Source organism: Acomys minous (assembly GCF_964271855.1).
Source record: "Acomys minous genome assembly, chromosome: 1".
In the NCBI taxonomy this organism is placed as follows: Eukaryota; Metazoa; Chordata; class Mammalia; order Rodentia; family Muridae; genus Acomys; species Acomys minous.
Window position 1 is genome coordinate 106,494,719 of NC_140483.1, and position 20,222 is coordinate 106,514,940.

The window sequence follows — 20,222 nt, forward strand, 5'->3', positions numbered from 1 at the left end:
CATGGTTGTTTCTTGAGCTGAGTTTCTTCTGTGGAGGGACAGGAAGAAGAACAGATTGATTTGGCTTTTGCTTTGTTCGGGAGTACTTCTCTGGATGTGGCTCTCCATCCAAGTGGAATTACCAAACCTGAGAAGCCGTATGCGTGCTAAGTTTGTAGAGCAACGCATGCACTGGGGTGGGGCGTGCTGTTGGATAAGTTGTACTAACATACTCACTGAAGCTAAACCCTGACATTCCCAAATTATTTGTGGACTGGTGGATAAAGGGACAGATGAGCGAAGTGTCTGCTCTTGCTGACTTATTCAGCTTCAAGAACAGTATTGCATAAGAATGGTGACAAAGTGACAAAAGTGACACTGTCTTGATTTGGAGCTTTTTAGAGTCTCTCTCATTCTTCTGTGACCCCTGGAACATGCCTGCCCCTCTCTTACTGCGGTTTTATATCCTCTCTCTATCTCTGTGAATTTACATGTCATCTTTTTCCCTTTATATTTATGGTTTGAATGGATTTTCCTTGAGTTTTCATATTTCATCATTTCTTAGTATTAGGCACTGTGACATGATGTGGAAACAAAGCCTGCATATGTAACTGTGAATTGTATTTGGGCATTTTTAGTGATCTCTGCTTAATCTTTCTTCTTTGGTTATTTCTGTCAAACTAGTGATAGGATTCCTAACCAGTCAGCTTTTCAAATCACTTCCTCTTGTTTGTTTGTTTTTTGTTTTTAAGAATTATTATATTCATTTGATAAGTTATTCTAGAACAGTTCAAGTCTTTGATGAGCAGAACCTACACTGGTAACCGTGGCTGATGGGTGGGTTTTGTGTCTATGTGTTCACAATGACCTTAAAGATTTAGTAATGAAATGTATTTTCTTTATTTTATAGTTAAGAAACTCAATGTTTGAGATGAAAGAGATGTTAATTAGTCTGATTGGATAATTATGTCGTGCCTATAAATACTAAAATAGCACACACAGACCCATATATAAGTATATATATAAATTAAAAATAAACAAAGGTCAGTGTGCAGCTCAACGCTAAAGTTCATGCTTTGCATGTGTGAATTTGGGTTTAATTCCCAGCAGGCATCAAATAAAATCAAGTGAAATAAATCATGACCTAGACTTCTTAAGACACAGCCAAGTGTTTTCCAGCAAGGAGTTCTATGAAGGTTCAAGTCACTGGACTCAGACACTACATCATCTGTTGAATCAAAGTGGATGCTGAGGCTGAGGCAGCACAGACAATTTGATTTTTAAATCAGTTTCATCTCTCGTAATGAAAATAAACATTTTTTCTTTACACACTTTGTTGTAAATCAATGGAAATAACTATAGAAGATAGCCACTTCATGGTATCATAAGTTTGATACATGGTAATGTTGTCTCTAAAACTGACAATCACTTGCTTTCAAGAATGTTCTTTTTAGCTTTATTCCCAACCTTGCTTGATATCTCTCTCTCTCTCTCTCTCTCTCTCTCTCTCTCTCTCTCTCTCTCTCTCTCTCTCTCTCTCTCTCAGACCTTCTCTGACCATGCCACATAGGAACCTGACAGGAAGCTGCAATGTGAACTGTGGCTGTAAAATACATGAATACGAGCCAGTCTGTGGATCAGATGGGATCACGTACTTCAACCCGTGTCTGGCCGGCTGTGTTAACAGTGGTAACCTTACCACAGGGGTGAGTAGACACCACAAGTCCCTCTTCTACTGTAAAGCCAGTAGATGGGATCCCCATGTGCCTGAGATGACTTCACCTCCTTGTTCACGAGGCTCAAATAGCCCCCGAAGGACCCCTGCAAAACACCCCATGAGAGGCAAATCATGTGAGGCTATCACTTTTGTCAAGGGTGCTGGAAGAATTGGGGTGTAGAGTTTTTGGTCCTCATCAGCTGGCTCCTACTCCACAGTCCATGCCAACTCAGGGAAACCTGATAAGCTCGGACTCTGAGCTTCTCATTTGTTCCTCTGGCAGAGCCTTTGTAATGGATTTGAAGGTCAAGGTGACCACAGTTGGTGCTGAAAAAAGAGACGAGGGACTGTGGAGGCTGGCCCTCTTAGTGGCGTCTGTGAAGATGGCTGATGCCCATTTTTCATAAGACTAGCCATCGGTTCAATCCCCCCACCTAACTTTCAGAGTAAAGATATTTCTGTCAGCTGAAGAATAGTCTATTTTGAGCATTCTCTTCCCTGTGAATTATAAATAGGCTTTAATACTGTGGGAAAAGGTTTTTATCTTCTACCCTATTCTTTACCGAGCCCAATTTGGCTGTTGGCATGAGAACAGATAGGAGGCGATTGCCCTAATTTAAAGGTTAAAATGCATTTGCTTCTTCTGTGAGGTTCTAGAGACTCCACAGTTGACCTTGAGTTTAGGGGTGCTGTTTTTGTTTCCTGACTCTGAAACCAGAGGACACAATGGAGATTACTATTGCTGGTCCCCTATGACATAGTTGGTGAGCTCTGGAGTGTGACCCTATGAGGTCATGGGATTGTTCCTTTACAGTGATGCCACTGTTGCATGACAGTGAGTGAGACCTCTTCAGGACACTGTGTTATTATAAAGATGGCAAGTCCTGCCTGGCAAACACCATCCCCCCCAACCTATTCTCACTAATGTTTTAAGCAGCCTCTATGAAAACTAGTCCAGCTAATTTCCATCTAAAAAGTAGATAACATAAGTGGCAAAAAAAAAAACCAAAAAACCAAAAAAACAACAAAAAACAAAAAACAAAAAAACTTATTGGTCAGTCTAATGTCTGTTAGCTTGTTTTGGTACTAAGTAAGTGACGTCAAGGGGAGTTTTGTTTTCATCACTGTGCTTGTGCTCAGTAGCTGTATGGGGAGTTACTAGAGAAGATTTGGTCTTCTGTGTTCCTCTGTCCTCAGTGCCCTCTAACAGCATGCCATACATCAGTAGGGACTCATAGATATGGGTTTGGAAAAATGACTGAGTGGCGTTGGGCATGGGAGGGTTTTTAGACAGCCAGGGTCTATCAGAGTCCAGCACACTGGGCCGAGGCTACAGTACAGACTAAAGTGATGGATATTGCCTTAATCCACATGGAGGTCACCAGCCTGTTAAGGGACTGCAAGGAAACTAAACTGGAGTAGCTGATGGGAAGGTCATCATCCTTGGGACCAAAGTCATCATCCCTAGGCTGTACTACTCTGCACATTTGGAGCCACCATGCTGTGGTAGGAATTTAACAAGCTGTTTGCTTTAGCACTCACTGTGTGCTCAGACGTGTGGTAGGCACTCTGGTGAGCACAGATGAAAATCAAGCTTGCTTCTGTTTCAGGAGTTTAACTGGTGTTTTAGGAGTTTCTGTAACAAGTTCAACAGCAACCAAAGTTGTGTGTTTTTATGACACTAAAATGAGCATGCAGCACGTAAAGGTGACAGGATTGAGTGTGTGAAGCTTGTTGGGGAAGTTTAGGCTTAAAGAGCCTGACTGGCAGGTTTTGATATTATTAAGGCAGATGTTGACTCTTTACTGCCATTAAGAAACAAAGTGTTTGTGTGAAAATATTTTGTATTCTTTACAACTCTGTAGTTATTTTTGAGCATTTTAAAAAATTTCCCTTTGTCAATATTCCAACACCAGGTTTTATTTTTGATTGGGACACAACTTATCTCCATTTACTCCTCCTCAGGTTCGGAACTACACAGAGTGCACGTGCGTCCAAAGCCGACAGGTGATCACTCCGCCCACGGTGGGGCAGCGCAGCCAGCTCCGCGTGGTCATTGTGAAGACCTATCTGAATGAGAACGGCTACGCTGTGTCCGGGAAGTGCAAACGCACCTGCAACACCCTCATCCCCTTCTTGGTCTTCCTGTTCATAGTCACCTTCATCACAGCCTGTGCTCAACCATCAGCCATTATAGTCACACTCAGGTAAGAGCAGGGCCTGCAAGTGCTGTAGAGAGCAGATCCCAGGAGGGCAGAACCTGAGCAAAACAAGGGACAGGAAGAGTAGCGTGCAGGAGGGAATCCCACATTTCCTTCTGGGCTTAATGGAATGCTTTTACACCAGGGAGAAAAAGGTAGTGGAAACATTGCCTATTCTGGGATTTTTTTTCAGCTGGTCACTCTTCTTCTTATTCATCAAACTTTCTCTCCAGTGCTTTTAGTATCTGAAGTCTTTGTGCTGTGAGGTTAGACATCATGAGTTTAAAGCCCCCTCCTTGTTAGCTTCAAGAAGCCAGACCCTCCAGGAGGGCGGAAATACATTGGCAGAGTGGCTAGATCGTAAATATTGCAAAGGGCATTATCTCCGGCCCCCATGGATAGTTAATACTGCACGTCTGGGATCAGCGGAGGAATTATGCTGGGTTTGCATTTCAAAATGCTGAGTTCGTTAATTTTACTATTGTGTAAAGTCCTGGAGCTGAATCAAGGACAGGATAGACTTGGAAATCTGAGCTCTCAGTTGGTCAGGCTGTGCTTTCACTGCTGTATTGCATATCTTGTTTTTTTCCTCCTCTTAGGAAAAGATCATGGAAGCTACTTTTGTCCGTTACATTCAGATCAATTTGCTATTACTTGCATTAAAGGCTGTGGTGGGCAGAGGTAGGAAAGGACATTGCGGTGACGTCTGACGAGCACCCTGAGGGTTAGAGGGAGCAGGGAGATTGTGCAGTGACAGCATGCCAGCCTTGCTCTTCTTCCCTGTTCTTCCAACTCCGCAATACTGGGCAGCTGGCCAGAGCATCCTGCTCGATGAGCGTGGGTAGCCTGGATCTCACACACACTCCGGTTTCTTTCTCACTGGACACTGACATAGACATTTCCCAAATGGAAGGGAAAAGGGCATGAGATATGAAGAGATGGCAAATTGCTAGGACCATAGCTAATATGATGGAAAGACAGCGAAGGCACCAGGCCTGGAAAAATGTCCCGTCCCACTCGTAGATTCTCTGTGTGTGAGACAGAAAGCATAACGTACTTCGTCATGTAAAAATTATGTGGCCCTTTAGTAAGTGAACTTAGCTGAGACATCTCATTCTTTTCCCATGGTAATTCTGTAGCAAGTGTTAGGTAGACTACCTAAAGGCCACCTTACTTTACAGGTTTCAGAAGCTTTCAAGCGCGGCAATTTATGAGTTAGCTTCTAACACCAAATCTCTGAAGAGAGGTCTTTAAATCTCTGCTAATTGCAAAATTAGTAGATTCCTGTCTTTCTGACAGATGGAAATTACTTAGAAAATTAATTTTAGACGGAGAACATGGCTCGGAGAAGCTGATTCTTTCTTTTGCTTTTTATTTATGTGGGTGCATGTTCGAATGCCTTATAATTTCTGTTTTTACTTTGTCTTAGTTAGGACTTCTCTTGTGATAAACACTATGTCCATAAAACAAGTTGCGGAGGAAAGGATTTATTTGGCTTACACTTCCAAATTATAGTCCGTCACTGGAGGAAGTCAGGACAGTAACTCATACAGGGCAGGAACCTGGGGGCAGGAGCTGATGCAGAGGCCATTGAGGGGTGCTGCTTATCGGCTTGCTCCTTCATGGTTTGCTCAGCCTGCTTTCTTACAGAACACAGAACTACCAGCCTGGGAGTGGCCCCACCCACAGTGGGATAGGTCCTCCCCTCATTAATTACTAATTAAGAAACTGCCCTATAGCCAGATCTTATGGAAGCATTTTCTTAATCGAGATTTCCCCCTTCCAGATAATTCCAGTTTGTGTCAAGTTGACATAAAACTAGCCAGCCCATGCCTTCCCCTGACTGCCCCCCCCCCCAATCTTGGAGGAGTTATGAGAATGATTTTCATGAATACTCCTTTAACTCTGGAGCATTCTGACAGAAAAAGAAACAGAATAAGAGACTGCAATGCTTTTGATAAATTTTTACATTTTTCCTTAGTTGGAAGGGATTTGGGGGCACTCATTTAAAGGAGTTCCTCATAGTTCAGCCAAGAGCCTTTCCCCTTACCTGTTCACACAGAAACAGTTAATCAGTCTCTGATGGAAACATCATTAGCCTGTGACTTACTAAGGGAATCTTGGTTGGTGACCGTTAGTGAAGTCTAATGGTTTAATATTTTGGAAAAGTGTCTGTTTAGTTCATGTTTCTGCCTAAGGCAGGCTTGATTTGACAGGCTTTTTTCCCCCCGCTGTTTTAAACCTTTTTTTTTCCTTCTTCTCCCTTTAGGTCTGTGGAAGATGAGGAAAGGCCCTTTGCACTGGGGATGCAGTTTGTTTTGTTGAGAACACTTGGTATGTCCCTGAATTCCCAAGTGTGCCTTTAATTCCTCTTTGTGGCAGGCAGATGCTATGGTCCTCTAAAAACACAAGCTGAGTCTTGGTGGTAGAATCTGAGAGGTTTGTGGTTTAGAGAACACTTCCTCTTTTTTTTTTTTTTTAATTTGAACTAAAAGTTTAATTAAAAGTTTCTTGGACAAAACAAAAGAAAATGGATTTTTAGATTAGTTTCTTTTTGACTCTGAATACAAATGTATACAAATTCGCCCAGAGGTTTATACCGTAAGGAAGCAAAAATCACGAAATTTGTAATGAGTTTGTTGTCCTGCCTTTGAGGTCTCTTGTTTGACATGAATGCGAGAGAAACTGGGGTGCACTTCCCTTGTGATACTCTGAGTTTCTTACTGCTTTAGCGTGATATTATTGGACTGGTTGAAGTGTACACCTGTAGACATTGCTGAGGCAAAGGTCTTAAAATACAAAAAAGGAAGGTCAGAGAGATACACAGAGGCTTCTCACACCACCAAGGAAAGCCCCGTGTGTGGGTGTGAGCAGAAAGGAGGAAAAGTGTTCTGGAGCTCAGCACTGCATGAGCCTGGGGACCCTGGTGGGGAGCACCCTGAAGCTGCCAGGAGCACTCGCTGCCTGATCAGTTTTGACGTTCCTTCAGCTGCCTTCCTCAAGCTTACATTCCCTTAGGTGGCAGTGCACCATTTTCTTCAGCCACTGTTTCCCTTGACTAGTCAGTACCACCGTCCATGGGACGGGGGGGGGGGGGGGGAACTAGTTTGCTTTTAATTCACTTTTAATCTTTAAATGGCACCTTCCTCTCTTCAGAGGCATTCACATTCCCTAAAATTCCCTTGGCAGCGAGCGTGGGTTGCTGAGGTCAAAGCTGAGTACTTTCAATAATGTCTAGCAGGAAAAAGCCCCTGGTGTGGCTTGTCTTTTGGTGCCAACAAGACTTGGAAGGTTTAAAAAAAAAAAAAGATTCCCTTGTTAAAAGCATCCTGGTTAAAGAGGGTTCGGATATAATTGTACACAGTTAATTGTGTTTTTTGCCATAAACTAAAAGGTGCTACAATTGATGTTGTTTGGGGATTTTGCATTTATTTATTTATTTATTGTTGACTTGGGTCATGCTATGTGTGTGGCAATCACTGACCTCGAATTCCCTAAGTACCTACTTAGGGTGATGCTCTGCCTTCTCTTTGCCAGTGTTGAGATTACAGGTGTGAACCATTTGCCTGGCTAAAAAAGATATTTTCAGGTGACAGGAATTTGTCCATTAAAGTGATTATTGAGTTGAAAAAGAGAGAGGAAAAAAAAACCCTTATTTTGGCTCTGTTCCTTTCTGAAGGAAGCTGGGTTCTTTGACATGACCAGGCTCCAGGGTCAGAGGATTCTTTCCGGTCTCATGGCCCTTTACCTTCCCTGTCTTTCTGTCCTGCTCCAACCTGACTTAAGAGGAACAAGATCCACTTTTAAGTTGAAGAGGATTTTGTCTTGGCATTTTTGGTGACTCTACTGAAGTCTCACTGTGAAAACTTCATCAAAAGTGCCCAGTGTAAGAACTTGGTACCGACAGAAAGCAGTAGCCATTTTTATAAGCCTAAAATGCACTAAGACATGTCAAGTGGAAGATGTTAAGTCTTTGTGGTTCATTTTCATGAGTGGATTGTGATTAGATGAAAAATGTCTTTAAGAAGATTGAAATAAGCCAAAATCTTTCTCTTGGCATTAGGCAAACAAGCACCTTGCTGATTACAAATCTGTTTTCTCTGTGTGCTATATCTTTGTGTTTCTCTTTCTCCCCCTGCCTGCAGCTTACATTCCTACTCCGATTTACTTTGGGGCCGTGATTGACACCACCTGTATGCTCTGGCAGCAGGAGTGTGGAGTGCAGGGCTCTTGCTGGGAGTACAACGTGACGTCATTTCGCTTTGTCTACTTCGGTCTGGCGGCCGGCCTCAAATTTGTCGGCTTTATTTTTATCTTCCTGGCCTGGTACTCCATCAAATACAAAGAGGATGAACTGCAGAGGCGGAGGCGCAGAGACTTGCCGCTGAGCACTGTGAGTGAGCTAGTGGGTCAGCCCAACAAAGCTGAGACATATGCCCGGACTACATCATGCCCCGCCTTCAGCACCCAAGGGGAATTCCATGAAGAAACTGTCCTGCAAAAGGGATTCCCAGGCACCACACAGACATATCCTGGACCTTTCTCAGAAGCAATAAGTTCCTCTGCAGACCCTGGGCTGGATGAGAGCCCTGATGCTGCTCTGTAGTGTCCCTCTTGAAGCCTGGAAAAGGAAGACGACATGCTCTGTTGGTTGGCTTGAGAAACACCTGTGCCTTCTTTTTCTTTTTGTAAACCTCCTCAGACACAATCCTCAAACCAACAAAACTCAGTCTACACAGCCACTGTTGGCTGAGGGCTGGATACCTCAACAAGACTGAGAGCCTTTCCCCTCTTTTCTCCAGGGAGGAGCTTACTTAGATCCGTTGTCACTTCTGCTAGGTTCATTTCGTGCCCACGCTGCTCCCCTGTAGGCACCCGAGGCCCATAGCTAACCACGGGGAAAGGCTAGGACCACACATATCACTAGCATCCGCTGCACACAGAGGTGAGGTGACCTCGGCTGGCTCTGCGTTTGCCAAGTCAGGGGTTTCAGACGTGAAACACCTACTGTGAGTTCTGCTGCAAAGCACAATTGAATTCACCTCAACTATGCAATCTGATTGGAGATATGAAAGTGTGGTATGCCCCTTTGGCTTTTAGAGAGTAAAGCAGATATGGTTTTGAGAGATGCAAGCTGAATGTTCCCGAAAGCACTGTTCATACATAGCCTTTTAAGCCATAGCAGACTTATCAATCAGGCAGAACATGTCAAATGCTTCAGAGAACTGTATACCACAACGAAGTGACTGACTACCGAGTTTCATAAGACGTATTTTCTCTTAGTCTGTTCACTCCAGATCAAGAGTCTGCTGAGTATATAAACTGCAGTATTCTTTCACAAGGGGCTTTAATACTAGTGTGCTAAACAATATGGCTAGAAACTGTAATTTGAGATCCGTAATATAAGGAAGGAAATGATGGCTTTCTCATCTGAAGAAATGGCTGTCAAAACTCTTTCAACTCTTAAGGGCCCCACTAAAAGAAGCTACAAGTTCCTACTACCTTGACATTCAAAGTAGTTGGTAAAGAAATTCCCAAGGTAAGATTGAGTCCCAGCTGGAGAATTTCACTTATATCTTCAACATACTGGCAAATCTCTACTGATTTTTTTTTCTGTGTAGAAAATGGCCATGGTTGCTTCAGTCAGGAAAGCTGTACGTGGGATATGAAAATCACTGCCTAGGAGATGGTAGATTTGTCAGCTGAACCCAGAATGTGATCACATCCGTTAAGTATTTAGAATGATAAAGCAAACTAGCTTACTATACTGCATTCTGCTTTCTCAGGGCTTGTGTCATTTCACGGCGCCCTGGTGTCCCTGCTCTTACATCCTTCCTGCAGGGATTCTGAGAGCTCCCTTCCTAAAGGCACCATGGGTCCATTGGGTCAGCATCATCCCTTGGCTTAGGCACTACTCAGGATGCCTTCTGTCTGATTCTTAGGATAGAGGCCCCTTGACAGCCTTTGTGCCCTGACACTTGGCAACTCATGGGTTCTGGCTATACCAGAACCAAAAGGTCCGATGGGCCATGCAGTTGAAGCCTCTCTGTCAGGAGCTCCTTTATGTAAGGGAAACTCAGGAAGTGTTTCCTCATCTGGAAGAGAGAGATCGCTGGCAGAACGGGCCATGATTCAGACACCTACGTTCTTGGCAGGCCACCCCGGTGGAGTCGTGGGACTGTTCCTGGATATAGGTTGGTTTCCTGTCTATGTAGGAAGGCCCCTCTTCAAGGAGATTTTCTTGGTGCATGCAGTGTGTGGAGGAGGCATTCACCACTAGACTGGGTCGTGTCCATAAGAGATAGAGCCAGCACTCAGGCGGCAGTAACTGCTTTGACTCCTGGACTTGGCTGTCATGGAGGTGGGGGGCATGCTGAGCTATGAAAGACTGTGAGTACTGTGTGTCAGATTTTGTCCAGCATAACAAACATGAGAGGTTTTCATAAAGTAGTGCAGATTAGCCCAGGATGTACTCTAGGGGCTCAGCGTCCCTGGTTACCCTCTGTGGGGATCGTAATCCTTTAGAAGGGATAGTTTCCTTTGGTGTTGATGCTAAGCTGTGTAGGCTGTGTAGAGGTGGTGCTTTCTTAGTTTTTAATCTTTTGTGATGATTAGGATATTTTACTGAAAGACTTCCGGTGGAGTTGGGCCTGCTTTGGTACTAAGATTGATGGACTCACCAGGGGTAATTAGAAAGCCTCTGGTCCCTTTCTCTACCTTGAGTTCAGTTGAGCAGTTGCTGACTGGGCACTAGTGTATGCGTTCATACCACTCACTGAACCCGTGATGTCCTTTGAGATGCTGAGGCCAGAGCTCAAAGACAACTGCCTGGGATGAGCGCTACAGTATGTGAATAGTAGTTTTCAGTATTATGAATAGCAGGTGTATCATTAGTGTGCTGGTGTCGTATGTAGAGTAAGTAATAAAAGACATGAGGGAATGACGTTCTGGGCTGGGTAACAATTAAGCATTGCTCCCCACGTGTTTTTGCTTCGGGTAGCATCATCAGAATCTTGCATAGCCAGTGAGTGACCATTTTGTAGGTAGCACCATTCAACTGTACATAGCGAAGAGGCCTTCTGTTTCTAGTAAACTGGTTTGTGTTACTTGTAGTCACAGCTCCTGGCAGACAGTTTAATTGCTTTCTGTGCATAGGCTCTGAATGATTTGTTTTGACAAAGGGACAAGTTGTTCTTGGATCATCTCTGTAAATTAATGTGTTGTTTGGCTTTAATATGCAAATGTAATACCCAGCTCATTGATTTAGAAACTCCCAAGGGCTGAGAGACGAGGGTGTTGGAGAACATTCTTTTGGTTTTCTTACTTACTCTGATGTTCTTGTTCCTTGAAGGTGGAGTTAACGTGTGAAAACACTCAAAGTCATTTGGAACACATGGGGGATGGGGAGAGAGGAGCAAGTGAGGAGGCAGATTGGCATTTGCTGTGTGACAATTTGCAGAGCAGTTTCCCAGCCTTTGGCACCCATTGCATTTTTTTTCTTTTAAGGACGTGCAAACATATTTTTCTCCAGTGGTGCCGGATTGAGCTTCGGACCTTGCATACGACCTTAAGCACATGTTCTCACCTGAGTGGCACCCAGCCTTCCCTAGAGTGGATTTTTGTATGTTGGTTTGTTTGTGTTTTAAACAGATTTGGATCTGAGGCTCAGAAGGTTTTAAGGTTAATTATTTAGGATGGTGCAGAGGAACAGCCACAGGGGTTGAAACAGGTCCTTCAAGTTGTCCACTTTTTACAATACCTAATACAGTCATAGTAAAAAAAAAAAAAGGCAAAATGTCCACTGTAAAATAGGTTAGCACATATCACTTTGGATGCATTCTTGTTTTTAAAGAATAGAGACATTCTTGAAAATAGAGACATTTCCTTGTGTAAACAGGAAAAAGCATAGCACATACCTGTGGGAGCCGTCCACACTTTATGTTTAGCTAGATTTTTTCCAACTATATTTTATTTATGTAGCCAAGTAGAATATTAAAATAGTTTATTATAACTTACCTCAAATGTTTATTTATAGTTTGAGTTTAATTGAGAGCACATTCAGTTTTGGTATTAATTAGGACCTTAGCAGAATTTCCTGAAGTGAAATTTTATGGGGGGAAAAAAATCAGGTTAGCTCTGATTGGTTGTATCTGAGCTTTGGGTGTATTCTTTAATTTTTTCTCTCTCCTGTCAGTAGACAACTGTCGAACTTGTAGACAACTGTCAGTTTTAGATTCTTAATGAAACTAAAGAACACAGGAGATATATACCAAGCCTGCAACCCCATCTGCCACCCGGAGTGGCTGTGACAATAAACTGCACTCAGGGAAGCCAGCATCTGCCGGAGCTGTTAGAGCAGGCCTCCGCAGGGTCTCAGAAATCCTGTTTCACCAACCATCCAAAATTGCTGTTCAGTCTACAATTTCAGATCTCAGTCTTTGTGAACTTATAGCCAGAATGTTTGTTTGTTTGTTTGTTTTGTTTTCTGAGGCTGCTTTGTAGAACCCTATGTGCCCCAAGGAACAGCAGCAGCATAGTGTAGAGGGGCCCGAAGCCCCCATGGGAACTCTTCCATTGAGCTCTGTAGAAGGCGAGTGCTTGCCTAGGGTGCTAGCTGATAATACCTTGTGACTCTCTGTGTGTGTGTGTGTGTGTGTGTGTGTGTGTGTGTGTGTGTGTGTGTGTGTGCATGCACGCGCATGCACACATGTGCTTGTGTGTCCTAGAGTGCAGAATGTAAAGATAATTGCTCTGCATAGGTGCATGCTGGGTATTCTAAATAACAGTTAAAAACCAGACACTGTAACCCCTAGAATCCTCTGGAAGTCAGACTCACTAATTCTGTCCTCCAGACTTGTGGGTAGTCTTCCCATGTCTGTGCTTTCTCTTCCACAGTAGGGAAGGGAGTGGCTGACAGGAAGGCTAGTGGCCTGGCGCACTTTGTCATTTTTCTCTTCTCTCATCTCATCTTCACTGGTAGTCCGTATCTACTGTACAGTCTAAAGCAAAGAAGATGCTTTGTCTGACCGAGACTTCCTATTGCATTGCAACCAGATTTGTGTTTGTCCGAAGAGGTTTAATTATGCACTTCATTTTTACTCAGCCTTAAGGAGGGTCAAATATGACCAGCAGCTTGCTTTCCTGCTGTTGGCTTTGGCAATGTTAAGAATAAAATGCCCTGGTGCTAAAGTATTTATTGATGCGTGTTCCTCTCTGAATTCAGTGTTTCAGTGACAAGGGGCTGCATGTGTGTCGTGTTTGGAAACCTGGGGATTTTCCCAGACAGCAAGCCCCTTGACTCTCATTTTCACAGTCCAGAAACTATGCTGCAAAAAATGAGACGTGAACAGGAGAATACTTTTCTATGGAAAAGTCAGTGCTTTTTATATGTAGTTTAGAAAGAATAAACAAATGCTAAAAATAATTTCAGAGAGATAAAGAAAAACATATTTAGATAATCTTATATCTTCTCCAGAGAGCTTCAAGCCCTGTGAGCTGTTTTTAAGCATTGGGGTTTGATGCCATAATCTTTCCTGGCCATCTACTATACATGTCGAAAGTGAAGAAGCAAATGTTACTGAAAACTTAACTAATGGTAAGGATGTATTAAACTAAACTAAGGGGTAAGACTTGACAGTGGGCATTTTTTTCTTAAAATATATACCTCTACCCCAACCACAGATGTTAATCTATAAGCATGAAGCCCAAGGCCAGCCTTTAACTTTAGAGTAAGGAAATGTGAAATTGTGTCAAACTGGCATTAGGATCTCTCTCTCTCTCTCTCTCTCTCTCTCTCTCTCTCTCTCTCTCTCTCTCTCTCTCTGTGTGTGTGTGTGTGTGTGTGTGTGTGTGCATGCACGTGTGCACACATCTGTCTCTCTGTCCACTGTGTGTCTGAGTGTCTCTTTGTAGAGGCATGTTTATGATGAAAGGCTTCTTTGAGTTACTACGTAGAGTTTGATTTTGTGGTTTTTTAGAACCAATATTTATTTGGAGACCTGTTATGGTAACGTAATGTAAGGGGTATATTATGACTTATTTCTTTATGTTTAATGAAACTGATTGTCAAAGGAATAATAAACCTGGGTTTACAACATCATGAATACTTGATCATTGAAAATTAAGGGGAAAAGGTTGAAAAAAATAAAGCGTGTTGAATTGAAATGAGGTTGTCTCTAGGTTTCTTGCTGCTTGACGTGAAATAATGACATCAGAGTGACCCACAAACCACCTCTGCTGACTGGATCTAGAAGCAGAATGAAGTGTATAGAAAGCATTGTGGCTACAGTTAAAGAGCCCACTGCAGCATATTTTTCATCAACTTCCTAAGAGAATGCTTTTAGGACGTTTATCATTTGTTCACATTCAAAACAGACTTTTAGACCGCTGAACTCTTTCCTCAGTATGACTCGATAGACAATCCTTACCCATTCCTCTCCGTGGTGTCATAGCACACACATCTAATTCTTAGTGTCCCTGCAAGTCCAGATGGCTGGGCCATGCAGAGTCCCCCAGGGATGGAGGGACAGAGACCCCACCTTCTGCACCATGAGGAACTTTTACTGCTGTTCTTAGTTGCTAGGTTAAGGCAAGAGGAGGCCGAAGGACACCTCACCTGGAAGTAACAAGCGTCACTGGTCCGAGTTAGTCTCATGGCTTAGTCTAACCTCTTCGCCTCCAGAAAAGAAGGTGGAAGCAAAGGCCAACATTTTCTGCCTATTGGTACTACAGAGTTGGCTGTGCTGAGCGGTTCCCAAAGGTACCCGGCTCTTCTGCAGAAGGTTAGAAGCTGTTCCTCGTGCCCATTGAGCATCTTCTCTTCATCCTCCCCTGCCTCACACCCCTCCCAGCCTCTCTGCATCCCTATATGATGCTCTACTTTTTTTTTTTTACCAGCTCAAACCCCCCAGCTTCCTCAGACGAATGACAGCACGTGCTAGCTGTCTCAGCATCTGACACACAGTTACACTTAACACCCTGCCCTCCAGGTCCAGCTGGATCCCGGCCTTAGATGCCTCTCCTGACGTATGAGCGTTTTCCAGATGCACAGGCACTGGAGACTCCTGGGTGAGAGGCATAAGGGGGTGAACGAGAAATAGCGGCATGAGTCATGGACTGAGGCCCAGAGGGGATATATTTAGTCTGCTGTAAGCACTCTTTCTAAAAAGAAGACGATTGTTCCACTTCCAATCCCACCCCGACCCCCCTCACGGCACACGGAAAGGGTCAGAATGGTCCAAGTGCATGCGTGGCTGGCGTGTGAGTAAGTATATGTGTGGCTGGGAAGGTCCTTCCCTTCCTGCCATTGCACATTCACCAGGAAAATCATTCCCACACAAACGAATGATGCCGCCTTGTAAGCTAGTAAATGTGAACTGGGGACCAAGCATTTTGTCTTCCACTGGGTTTCCGAGCCCACATACTGGGGGACTTGCCAAACTCTCAGGTTCAGAATCTGCACCTTCCCTCTCCCTCCCCCCCCCCCCACAGGCACAACAAAGCTGGTTCAAGGACTGAGTGGAACCAGTTCGAGTCTAGATTTTAACAGCTGTTCAAAATGGCCATGGGGTGTGCAGAGTGAGGCAATAGGATCCCTCCCCAATTGCTTACATTTTCTGTAACCTGAATGCACGCGCGCACACACACACACACACACACACACACACACACACACACACACACACACACGCTTTAAGCAATGAGCACTGCCCTTAGAGACATTGCAGGTGTGGCTGCTGTGTCATGTATGTCAGTAGGTGCCAGAGAGGAGAGAGGCTATGTCTTGCCTGTGTTCTCAGATGTTCTCAGAACATCTGAAAGATTAGTAGCTTAAAACTCCCTGGAAAAAAGTGTGCCTGAGATGACCACCAGTCTGACTCAGCATCAGCTTGTACAGAGTCCTAGGGCAGGGAGCAAGCCAGAGACTAAAAGAACCCCACCTGGGACCATGGGTCTTGGGCAGGAGTAACCCCAAGAGAGACACCCCTCACATGGGGCCGTTAGGGCAGGCCTGGGCATGGAGCAGGTCTGAGGCCATTAGGGCAGGCCTGGGTGGGGAGCAGGTCTGAGATGAACATCAGATGGGTGCCACAAGGCTCAGACAGGAAGGTAGCCTGAGATTCCCACCAATCTGGTGCTGCGCAGGCCTTGGAGGACAGACCATGCCCAAGATGATCCCTGCCTGAGTTGAGTGTAGCACTCCTGGAACCACTCCAGAGATGACCCTAGACTCTCAGAGACCCTGAGCAACCCTGAGAGAGCAAGTACGCGGTGGAGAAATGGAAGAGAATGAGAAACAGGAGGATGTGTGCACAATGAAGAGAGGCAGAACTGGAGACTCAAGGGAAGTGAGGATCAGCCTGATGTGAGTGGTGGTGATGCCACCTGGGACTGTGGTGGGGTCCTGGCTTGTGCTGTCCCCGGGGTCTGGGTTTGTGGTTCTGCAGCAGCAGGGGTCTGTTACCACTACAGGCCAAGTGTACATCTCTGATCTGGTCTGCTGCCCAGGAACATGTTGGTGTCTGAGAGTTGTACAGAACTGGCCCAGCTCTGTCACCTGTGCACTGTGAGAGAGCTGGCCCTGGGGGGTGTGAGGGCGGAATTGACACCACCCTTAGCCAGCTGCAGTACTCTGGAGAGAGGGCCACATGTGGGAGTTGTGGGTGAGCGGGCCCTGAGAATATGAGCCTGAGAGCTGGCCCTACTATTCATCTCCTCTGCTGTGGCATGGACAAGGGAGAGATACAGCAGCCCCAGCCCCCCTGAAAACCTTTGGCAGGTGGGAAACCCGGCCCTGGGATTATGAGAGCAGGAGAGCTGGTCCTGCCCATCTTCTGCTGCAGCATTTGGAATAAGAGGCCATGCACCTGGCCTGGGCAGCACAGTAGAGCTGACTCTTACGACAGGGGTGCACATGAGTGGGTTGAGGGTGTGAGCTTGGGAGAGCTAGCTCTGTAGCTTGACTGTCCTGAGCAACAGCATGGGCTAGGGAGAGATACCCTCCCCCACCCTCACCTCTTGCTGCCTACAGTAGGCCAGGTGGGAGCACAGCTGGTCCTGCATCTCACCTGATGCAGCACTTGGGAGAGCAGGCCCTGCACCCTTGCCTGGGCAGCACAGTAGAGCTGACCCTAGTGGTGGTGTATGTGTTGTTGTTGATGTTGTTGGTGGTAGTGTGTGTGTATGTGTGTAGGTGAGTCAGCTCCATGGATGTGAGCCCAGGAGAGCTGGCACTGCAACTTGTCTGCATTGTGGTGTCACAGATGAAGGAGAGATGCCCTCCTCCTCCCTCATCCCTTGCTACCTATGGGAGGCAGGAGAGCTGGTCATGTGACTGATCATCACCTCACCTGCGTAGCAGGATGGAGTTGCCTCTGGTTGAGGGGTTACTGGTGAGCTGGCCTTGAGGATGTGAGTTCGGGAGAGCCAATGGTCTGATCAGCTAAGATACCTCTCAGGCCACATCCAGGGCTTGGAACAGGCACACCTCAACATAAATCCCATCTATGAACTACTGGAGTGCTTGAGGGGGCCAGATCCCAAACTACAGGATCTCTGTGACATGGGGCAACAACAGGATATCCAGGAGGCATCCTGGTGAGGTTCCAGCAGTGATAGAGAACTCAGAGGCCTTGTGTCAGACCAGTCACTGCAAGGAGCATATGCAAGCAAAGAGGTGTGGACCAAAGGGTGTACTGTGGGACACACTGTGACACAACTGCAGCTTCCACAACAGGATTCTCTGCCCCATCTGTTCAGGGGGAGGTTGCATAGGTGGAAGGCAGGTACGAGGGGACGGGTGAGATGAATGGGATTGGGGTGCACGATGCGAAATTCACAAAGAACCAATAATAAAAATAAAAATTAAAAAAAAAAGAAAGTTAAAAAAAAAGATGAAAAAGATAGAAAGAAAGGAAGAAAACAAAGAAAGGAGTTATAGATTTTGGTAACTTTTCATTTCCTTGTTTTAACTCCAGATTCAGGGTTTTAGGAGTTACTGAAAAAGCATATAGCTTCTTTTGTTATTTGTAAAATTGCCATTGAACTAGAGATGGTCTCCATGGATTCAGCTAAAGAAACACTTTTAGTTATACAGTCATACTCACCTTAGATTTTAAATGCCAGCGTTTAACGCCCTTCCAATTTATGATAGCAACACAACACAGTAGAGAGCTAAAACACAGCTGCTGGAATGACTGAGATCTTAAGCACTGGGGACAGGGCCGACTTGTCTGGGATTAAGAAAAAAACCTTTGCACTGGATGGAAACAAAGTGCCACCTAGTGTTCATTATGAAAAGCGCAAGCTTCGCTTGTATGCTGACTTGAAAGGATGAGGACCTTTTCTTCTACTGAGAGCTACCAGAATCGAACTGGTTCAGCTCAGTCTTTGAATGGGCACTTGGGGGGGAGGGGCTGGGAGCTGGAGGGAGGGTACAGATCCAGAACATGAGAGCTTGGGAACTCTCCTGGTAGGAGGGCTGGGAAACTCAGTAGAAAGCAGTATTTTTGGTCATAGTTCACATATCAGGTGGAAAACCCCGAGCTTGCTGCCTCTGTGATGTCTCCACTCCCTGACTACAAAAGTCTGATTTTTAAGAGTTGTTCTCGCCACCTGCTTTGCACAGTGTCTTGACGGCCCAAGTTACTGTGCTGGCCAAGTCCTCGGCAGCACAGAGTAGGGATAAGGCCAGATCACTAGAACAGTGAGCAAGGCTGGGTATCTCTTCAGCATGGGCATGGGCTGGGAGTTGAGAGAAGCCATGGCTAGGCCTCAGAAGACTACTGTCACTACTAACAGCAGCGTTGTGGACCACAAGGCCACAAAAGCCCAGGGTGGAGCACATGACGTTTTGCTTGGGGAGTTTTCTTGCCATCCAAGGATGTGTGGTCTACAAAAATAAGCTTTGGAAATACCTGACAAGATTCGGCTCCATTGAGAAACTGTAACAGTAGCCAAACTGCCATCCCTGCCCACTCCCCGTTTTAGAGAAGACCAAAATGGCCTGAGGTATAGTTTGAGAGTGGGACTGGGTTTTTGACCCAGATGCCAACATCTGTCTGTTCAACTGTGCTGACAGCTGTCAGGGATAGTAACAGCTGCATGGAGCTTTGAATTGTCACAGATGCTCAGAAGAGAATCCTGCTCTCTTCCCTGGTCAGTCTGGAAAAAGAAAGCACACAGGCTGAGTAGCTGCCGTTGCTAAGCCAACGCCTTTGCTTATTTCTGGAAAGAGATATCTTAGAGAGGTTTATGGGAGTTTCCTAAACTCACACAAATTATAAACATTGGAGATTTTTTTGTTTGTTTCCTAAGAAGTACCCCTCAAACTCACTATGAAGTTGAGGGAGACCTTGAACTTTGGCTCTTCCTGATTCTACCTCCAAGTGTTTTAATCTTGGGTACTCACGGCCACATCGTTTGCGCAGCAGGAGAGATTCTCAGTAGCAGAGTTTGTGCACGTCAGCCACGCATCCTGTCACCTGAGCTGCAGCCTCAGAACAGTTGAGGTCTCCTTAAATGTCATGATCACTTTTTTTTTCCTTACCAAATGGAGCTTTATCAAATGGACTCCTACGTTGGGTTTTCCCTTCCCCGAGCACGTGTATGTGTGCTGTGAATGCTTGTATGATGGACAAGCGCCTGTGTTCATGGAAGAATCACAGAACGGCTGGCTCTTTTCTTCTTCCAAGTCCATGGCATGCAGGGAATGGCCTATGAAGGTCAGCAAGATACCCCAGGGCAGGCAATCTAACGGCCCTTTGATCTCTTGAAATCGTTTTGGAACATAGCTTTGGAGACACGACCGTACTGTATGGTGTGGACACCATGACTATTTAGTGAATTGGACCTAAGCAGAGTTTCCTCAGGATGTCAGCATGTGGTCTGGGTACATTTTTACAGGAGAGGAACAGGAAGAAAGGCACATACTGCAGGTTCTCTGCCATATGTGGAAACTTAAAAGAATCCATTGCTATTTCCTCATTTCTCTCTTTTAACTCTAAACTAGACATTTCACAGATTGTTTTTCCCCTGAAGGCCATTTCAAGAGATTTTCTACACAAGGGTTTGGGACTTGTAACAAACACTCGAGGTCTTAGTGGGCAGTTAGGTTTGCTCCAGAGCTCAGGGTTCCCTCCAAACTCTAAGGCACTGTTCATGGACACGCCTTCTTGCTTTTAGACATTTACACTATGGAATACTACTCAGCTATTAAAAACAAGGAAGTCCTGAAATTTGTGGACAAATGGATTGAACTAGAAATGATCACAATGAGTGAGTTAACCCAGAAGCAGAAAGACTCAAATGGTATATACTCACTTATA

At 45.0% G+C, this 20,222-nt stretch overlaps 1 protein-coding gene across 6 annotated transcripts in view; it reads left to right on the forward strand.

Moving 5' to 3' along the window:
• Positions 1 to 14,061, forward strand: part of SLCO5A1 (solute carrier organic anion transporter family member 5A1) — a 121,698-nt gene extending 107,637 nt beyond the window's left edge. For all 6 annotated transcript variants that reach the window (XM_084787860.1, XM_084787855.1, XM_084787858.1 and 3 more), the window contains 4 exons: positions 1,526 to 1,685; positions 3,662 to 3,903; positions 6,167 to 6,231; positions 8,043 to 14,061. In XM_084787860.1, the coding sequence (XP_084643986.1) occupies positions 1,526 to 1,685; positions 3,662 to 3,903; positions 6,167 to 6,231; positions 8,043 to 8,503 (928 nt within the window). In that variant the 3' untranslated portion in view covers positions 8,504 to 14,061. The remainder of the gene's footprint in view (positions 1 to 1,525; positions 1,686 to 3,661; positions 3,904 to 6,166; positions 6,232 to 8,042) is intronic.
• Positions 14,062 to 20,222: the final 6,161 nt, after the last annotated feature.